Source organism: Genypterus blacodes, unplaced genomic scaffold, assembly GCF_046128005.1.
Source record: "Genypterus blacodes isolate CSIRO-AG114 ecotype Tasmania unplaced genomic scaffold, CSIRO-AGI_Gbla_v1 ptg000119l_1, whole genome shotgun sequence".
Taxonomy (NCBI): domain Eukaryota; kingdom Metazoa; phylum Chordata; class Actinopteri; order Ophidiiformes; family Ophidiidae; genus Genypterus; species Genypterus blacodes.
Genome location: NW_027466922.1, coordinates 381790 through 390000, shown reverse-complemented (window position 1 = coordinate 390000; position 8211 = coordinate 381790). Strand labels below are relative to the sequence as shown.

Here is an 8211-nt window from a genome sequence, read left to right as displayed (position 1 = left end):
CAAGGTTAGATGAATAAAAATCATAGGAACATTTGATGTAAGGGAAAAGCTTTGAAAACAATGTAAACCTGTGTGTTGTTTGTATTCACAAAGAGCAGCGTGTAAAGTTAATTCTGTACCACATGAAATAGAATTTAAAAGGAACAACATCAATCACGTTACACTCAATTCCCGTGTGACGCTCATTAAACATGAATCCACGCCAGAAAAGAAAAAAGCTTTTATATGCTAATTAGTGTGTCTGGTAAAAATACCTGTAACCTTTAGGCAATGGAACAGGAAGGTCGCAGATATGTGCAGCATCAATTACTGTTATCACTCTGTGTAAGTACTGTATGTGAAAGACAATGTATGGATCATTAATAAAAGAAAATAAGTGTCCAACGATTCTATCCCTAATAATATCTAGATCAGATCAGATCTGTTAACCTTTTTTGTAACTTCATTTATGATTTTAAATGATAAGAATCAAATTGTGCTTTTCTGCAGTGCTCCCTGCATCCATGTTCACCTCCTTCCTAGGTGCTTCCTTGTTGCCTTCCCTATTGCTTGGTGCTCAGTGCTTCTTTGTGGATGAGGCCTTTTTTTCAGATGATGTTGCTGATTCAAACATTAAAATAGATACTCAACACTAATAATTATTCTTAAAAAATACTATAAGCATTCCAGAGTGTGATCTAGTTTAATTTCGTTATTTGTACTGTAGTTACATATTTATACCTAAGGTTGTGTGTACTACAATACAAATAACAATAGTGGTGCAATACTCAGGCTTGGCCACCAGATGACGTTATGTCATGGCTCAGTTTCCGTGTTGCAGATAAACAACACCACGTCTACCGGCGGGAGGCAAAGTTGGATACTGCCACCTGCTGTTCTACTGTGTGTCATTACACCCTCTGATAGAATAGAATAGAATTTATTGTCATTGTACATGATAATACAATGAAATGCATTCGTGCTGTGCCTGAATCTTTGAACAGTGATAAATGAACAGCAATAAACTATAAATAAACAACTATAAATAAATAATAAATAACAATAAATAAGCAACACACAGTTCCATTCATACATTAAAACATAAGTGGTCCCAATAGCTCAAGATGTCTCATATGACATGTCTCCACATCACCCTATGACATCATGACCTCATATGACATCACATGACATCACATATGACATCACATGACATCACCACATCCCACATGACATCATGACATTCCATATGACACCATGACATCACAACATCACACGACACCCCATATGACATCACATGATATCATAGTTGAAGATGACCATAGCTCAAGATTGATTGATTGATTGATTGCACCAAGGGAATAATTTGTACAATACCAAACAAATTATTTAATAAATCATTTTATTAAATGAACCCAGTAAAACAATACAAACCGCAAACAAACAAATGAAAACACAATGACCATTCAATGTGTAATTTTCGTCACCCTTCATATTTATGAATGCTAATAATTCCTTGAAATATGGATAAAAATGTCTGAAAACACCGGGAAGCCAACTTCTTAACCAGTAAACGATTTAACAAAACCAATATATTAGAAACGTGAAGCGGAACTGTGTACACCTGGTTTGTCCCTCATTGGTCGCCGTAATCACAGAGTCTGACGCGCATGCGCAGTAAAGCCCAGCGCAGCACATTCCCCGCCTTAGCTACCTCGCTAGCAAACACCACCGAGTGAGCGCTGGATTTACGCGCATTCGCGATCATTTTGGAGTTAAACGCTTCGCCCCCGCGACCTCCACGAGCAGCGAACACAGTGACGAAGACGCGACATTAACCCCCCGTGAGTATGAGCGCGGCCCGCCGGGCTGAGAGCTTCTTCTGAGCGGCTCATTGTCTGAGCGGAGGCCCGGCCGTCAGTGTGTTTAGCCGTCGTGTCGTTTCACTCACATTCCTACACAAAGCTGCTGAATTACGTCATGTTAGTGATGAAACCTGAGTTTGAATTCACTCTGATTCCTTTATAAACCCAGGCTCGACGTGTAGTTTGATGTTGATCGCGCTTCCGTCTTCACAGCGCAGATTTATCGTTTAGCGCTTTGCTGGATTTGCTCAAATTTCTCGCCTTCAAGCAAGATAATGTTGCAATATGTACGATTTTACCTATAATGGTGTTAAATACTGATTTTATGTGCCTACCGTTTGCTTTTGGGTGCAATAAGCCACCTTATATTGCAGTGTTCCACAGACTAACTAGACTCTGATGATCGATGACGTTTGTTTCCTTTCGATTAGTCGCTTTGATCTAAGATAATATAGGATGAAATTTTATTATCCCGAGGGAAATTACTAAACAATGCAGAGTTTATATTAACATATCTGTCAAAATTATGGGATTTCTTTGACCTCCCAGGTTGCAGGTCGTGATGGAACATACACTGTAGATTAATGTCTGAAAATATTCATAATTAATACTCTGATGTTCCTCACATTAATCCCTCTAATCGGGGAAACTTAGTCTGATAAATATTTCACACTTCAGGATTTTCAGCCTATTTTTTTTCCTCCTCTGATATTTTTTAGTGGTGCACAAATCCCTCGCCATGGCAACGGAAGAAAAGAAGCCAGAAACTGACACCAAACCTCCGGTTGTGCCATCAGCATCTGCAAGTCAAAGCAAGGTGGGTGCTGATCCTGGCCCGGGCTGATCCTGGCTCGGGCTGATCCCGGTGTTTCATTGATGGTATTGATCAGTAACCATGTGTTTTTGTTGACAGTCTGCACCTGCCAAGCCAAACTACAGCCTGAAGTTCACCCTGGCAGGTCACACCAAAGCCGTGTCCTCGGTCAAGTTCAGTCCGAGCGGAGAGTGGCTGGCCAGCTCGTGTGAGTTCACCGTCTCTCTCTTCGTGCCTCACTTCACCTCTGTTCCAATGTTTAATAACACAACTCTGCCGTTCACAGCCGCTGATAAACTCATCAAGATCTGGGGCGCCTATGACGGCAAGTTTGAGAAAACCATATCTGGACATAAACTGGTGAGTTTGAATCTTTATACTGAGTGCTGAGCCTGATTATGACCTCATTGGTTCCTTTTTATAACCACAAAGTACCAAACTGACATTAATAATAAGTATAATAAAAATAACAATAATGATAATAAGGTTCATTGTTTTATATGATACTTGTTGTCTTTGAGCGCCGCATTAGTAACCATTACCCACAATCCCACAGGGCATCTCGGACGTGGCCTGGTCCTCCGACTCCAACCTGTTGGTCTCCGCCTCGGACGACAAAACCTTAAAGATCTGGGATGTCAGCTCGGTAAGGGAAGCAGAGCAGGAAGAGTGAACGTGATTCCCCCTTTTGACCCGTCGCCGTTTTCTGATCTGGCTTTTTCCTTTTTATCCCAGGGGAAATGCTTGAAAACCCTCAAAGGTCACAGCAACTACGTCTTCTGCTGCAACTTCAACCCTCAGTCCAACCTCATCGTGTCGGGATCGGTAAGTTCAAAGGAAAAGCCTGTGTGTGTGTGTGTGTGTGTGTGTGTGTGTGTGTGTGTGTGTGTGTGTGTGTGTGTGTGTGTGTGTGTGTGTGTGTGTGTGTGTGTGTGTGTGTGTGTGTGTGTGTGTGTGTGTGTGTGTGTGTGTGTGTGTGTGTGTGTGTGTGTGTGTGTGTAGCGAACAGAGTGTGTGACTGGTTCTTTTCCTGTGCCTGTAGTTTGACGAGAGCGTGCGGATATGGGACGTTAAGACGGGGAAATGTCTGAAGACTTTGCCGGCCCACTCTGATCCCGTCTCTGCTGTGAGTCTGGAAGCTTCTCCTTCATCTTTAAGCTTAAAGGTTTAGTTTTCCCGCCTCGGCTCACCTGGACACTGGATGTTTGTTTTTGTTTCTAGGTTCATTTCAACAGGGACGGATCCTTGATCGTGTCCAGCAGCTACGACGGCCTATGGTGAGAGAAAACCCTCTTGCTCCGCTTCCTTCTGCCCTTTAACCTTTAACCCTGTGTATCTGATCTGACCCCGGGATTCTTATCTCGTCTCTGGCTCTGATCCACCGAATGTTTACACTTTTGTCTCTCATCCGTTCACAGCAGAATCTGGGACACGGCATCGGGACAGTGTCTAAAAACGCTCATAGGTAAGCTCCGCCCTCCCTGTGTCTGCGTGACCTCTGATGACATTGACCTTGCGATGAATTTTTCCGGGATACATCGCCAGAAACCTGTGTGTGCGTGTGTGTGTGTGTGTGTGTGTGTTGAAGCCAAGACCCTCCCAAGTGCCTCAGTCCACTTACTTAACTTCTTAAATATCCATAGCCTCTGAGCTGAGGTTGACTTCTTTCCCGTTGTGCGTTTCTCCCAGATGACGACAACCCCCCCGTGTCTTTTGTGAAGTTCTCACCCAATGGCAAATACATCCTGGCCGCCACGCTGGATAAGTGAGTGTGTCCTGCATGAACAGATTGATACAGGATCTCACCAGCAGAGGGCAGCGTGATCCGGCCTCTACACTCTCATGTAGTAAATACAAAGATACACTGGATATGCTCCAGATATTGGTCTCATTTTGTGTTTAAATTTTGTTTCCCAGCACGCTGAAGTTGTGGGACTACAGCAAAGGAAAGGTAAAGCGCAGGATTTCATTTAAAGACCTTTTCTACTTTTTTTTCTACTTGTATTTGACCCGAGTCGATCCTCCTAACTCGACCCTTCTCCTGTTGTTCCAGTGCTTGAAAACGTACACCTGCCATAAAAATGAGAAGTACTGCATATTTGCCAATTTCTCCGTCACCGGTGGAAAGGTAACGCATGCTGCACACGTGCTCCTTGAATGTCTGTTTGCTCCCGCTCTCCTCTTCCTCCCCTCTCAGTCTCATGTACGTCCCTGTTTGTTGTCTCTCAGTGGATCGTCTCCGGCTCGGAGGACAACATGGTTTACATCTGGAACCTACAGACAAAAGAAATTGTGCAGAAACTCCAGGGACACACAGGTACGCACAATATTACAACACAAAGCTATCAGTAGGAATTTGGAAAAAGAGCATCCTCAAGTGTTAGATAGATTTGAATTTCACATTCACTGTTGTTTGGTGGCTGGTTCCTCTCGTCTCCCGTCTCTCCCGTCTCTCCCGTCTCTCTGGTCTCTCTGGTCGAGCTTCACCCTCTCCCTCTGCTGTCCTCCGCAGACGTGGTCATTTCTACAGCCTGCCACCCCACAGAGAACATCATCGCCTCTGCAGCTTTAGAAAACGACAAAACCATCAAACTATGGAAAAGCGACTGCTAAGCCCTCGGGATGTGGGGCCGCTCTTACTTTTTGTTTTATATTCTTTTCTTTTTTTCTACATTTTGTTGTAAGAAGAGACGTTTTTTCTAACGGAGAACTCCTGCCAGACGCAGAGCAGCTTTTAGATTGACACGCAGCGAGGACGACCGAGCGAGCAAGGAGGCCGAGACGTTCAGAGACATCGGACCCAAAACGTCAGTCTGCCTGAAGACTGCCGCCGCTCTGCTGCGGAGCCAAACCTCATCGTCTCGGGTGGATGCGAGCTGTGGAGGCACATGAGGACTTTTTGGTTTTACTTTGTAGAAATCTTTGTCATTAATCCGGATATCATGGCTTCATTGCACCTCACATTCAAACATTAATGGTCTCTTACGAATAAATGTGTTGCTCATTTGCCCTCTTCTCTCTTTATTCACCATGTATGTGTGTGTGTGTGTATATAGCTTTAAAAAAAAAAAAACAAAGTACCCGAGGATCAGTCTGTTATTTATCACACTGGTACCCATGTGTCACGTGAACCTCATGTAATTCCATGTTGAGCACTGGTCAGCAACATGCAAGGAAACATGCCGATGAGCCCTGCTACAGTGTAAATACTGCCGGAGTGAACATTGAGTCGCTCCTTATCCCTCCTGTGAGCGATCAGCGCCACTGAAACAACTCGGCTGAGGCAAACTAACATCTAGGCTTTGTACATATTCTATTCTGACATCTGTTGTGCTTTGTAGATTTGTCACTTTTCTTTCTATACAATCTTTTTGCTTGCTTATAGCTCAGCTGGCATCAGTTCTCCCTGTAGTCAACCTGAAGTTTGTGGAATATGTTTGACAGCTGTACCCCATGACTTAATAAAGCATTTTTGTATGTTTGGTGTTGTCCACCTTTACCTAATCTATATTTTTGTTTATGGCTCATATCTTGGCGCAAGAAAGGTAGAATTCCACACACAGCCTCCAGAAGGGACGGGGAAACATTGGTGGGTTTGGGTCATTTCTGTGAAAAGGCTTCATCTTTGACAAGGAAAGAGCCAGAGGTCTAGAATTCCAAACACAGCATCTAGATGGCACTGGGATCAATTTGGTGTGAGTAAAGAGGAAATTCTTTGAAAAACACAAGTGGGGGGACCCTTTTCAAATGTTCCATATTTTTGACGGCCCATATCTTAGACAAAGAAGGAGCTAGAGAGCTAAAATGTCAGACTCAGGCTACAGGAGGATCAATTGGTGTGAATTTGGGGCAAATCTGATAATATTGAAAAAAATCTTAAAAAGTTGACCCCGCGGTGAAAGTTTTGGAAAGCAAGAGAAATCTTAAAAAACCTGTATCTTGGACAAAGAAGGAAATTTCAGTCTCAGCCTCTAGATGGCACTAGGATGATTTGCTGCAAGTTTGGGGCAAATTTAGATTTTGGTCAATTTGAGAGAAATTACAATGTTACCATGGAGCAAATGGGTCATTTTTGTGAAAAGTCCATATGTTGGACAAGGAAAGAAATAGAGATCTAGATTGAATAACAAGCACTAGGATAATTTGGGGCAAATTTAAATGTTGGTCAAATTGGTGAAATTTGCTCCAAACTCAACTCAACAATGGATCCTCATGCTCTCTGGAGGTTGTATGTGCAATTCTTGCTCTCTATGGGCTTTTACTAAAACAGTCACCTCATCTAAAGGAGACAGTGCTGTGCTCTGTCTATCTCCTCACTAATGACTTCTGCTATTTCTGTCTCTAAATTTCTGTGGATCCTCTTTTTTCATTGAGAATAGGGGAAGGTATGCTGCAGTGCCGATGACGAGAACATGAAGAATCAAACCACAGCTTCTTTATTTCCTGTTTATCTCTTATCTCAAATGCTCATAAATATGCCAAGTTTATTTGTAGCCCAATAATCACACCCAGTGTTTGTTTTTGTATTGGTGATGAAGCCTGTGTGTGTGTGTGTGTGATGTGTAATAAAAATTGTTCATCCTCTGCTCAGTCCTTTTATCTTTTAAATGTAGAAAACTAACTCACCAAAAATGACGAATAGATAGAAATGTAAAAAACTCCAAGACTACTGATAAACTATCAATTGACACATGATCACCTGGTCACTGTTTCACCTCTGACTCAGAAGAAAATCTGCATCAGCACAACGGTTTATGTGACCGTAACAGTAAACACTTTTTTATGAGGTAATCATCAAGATTTAAATGATAATATTTAACTGTTAATAGCCTTGAGTATGAAGATTATTAAAGTTTCATTCAGTCCTTTCTGTTATATAAAAGACAGCGGGTTTGAATGCTGAGCCAAGCTTTATTGTGATAGGACAGAACAAGAAAGAGTTAAATGTTTTCATTGGTCAGAAACAAATATTAGGAAGTGATACAGAGACGAGCTCACATTCTAGCTTAAACTCCCTGTAACATCTCACTGTACATCAACATCTTCAATTTGTACTCTTCATCTTTCTTTACATGTAGGCAGATACACAAGTGCTCTTATTTTGGTGATTAAGTCAGCTTCCATGTGTTTCCTTTTTCTTAGTCTGAAATGTATAAAATCACAAACAGACCAGAAGTTTTCTTCTTCTAAACTTCTGAACCCTCTGAGGTCAAACTTACAGCTGTGTTAACGCACAAAACACACATTTGTCTGAAATGTCCAGATTGTTATAAACTCAAAAGCGTCGCTCTGTGAAAGAAACAAATCCTAACAGTGAAGGTGAATGAAGGTAAAGTGATAAAGAGGAAGAAATCTTTGATTTCCCTCCATGCATGCATGATTTCAGATGATCGTTGCAGATTTAAGATCATTTTAAATCGGTTTGCGCTCTGGACTCGGATCTCTGCGCTCCTTTGGCCCTACGTATGTGTGAAATTCCCGCGATCTGGAGCATGATCTCTGGGCTCCCTCGACCCTTCATTGCGCTGCCTGCTTCTAGACATGTGCTCATTCGTC

The 8211-nt window shown here is 42.3% G+C and overlaps 1 protein-coding gene across 1 annotated transcript; it reads left to right on the top strand.

The window, feature by feature from the left end:
• Window positions 1–1638: 1638 nt before the first annotated feature.
• LOC143009973 (WD repeat-containing protein 5) lies at window positions 1639–6137 on the top strand. Its single transcript, XM_076162072.1, has 14 exons — window positions 1639–1820; window positions 2561–2658; window positions 2755–2863; window positions 2942–3015; window positions 3212–3301; window positions 3391–3480; window positions 3698–3781; window positions 3877–3932; window positions 4074–4120; window positions 4345–4420; window positions 4573–4606; window positions 4709–4783; window positions 4885–4972; window positions 5168–6137. Exons 2-14 carry the CDS (start codon window positions 2581–2583, stop codon window positions 5266–5268), a joined length of 1002 nt encoding a protein of 333 aa, XP_076018187.1. The 5' UTR covers window positions 1639–1820; window positions 2561–2580; the 3' UTR covers window positions 5269–6137.
• Window positions 6138–8211: the final 2074 nt, after the last annotated feature.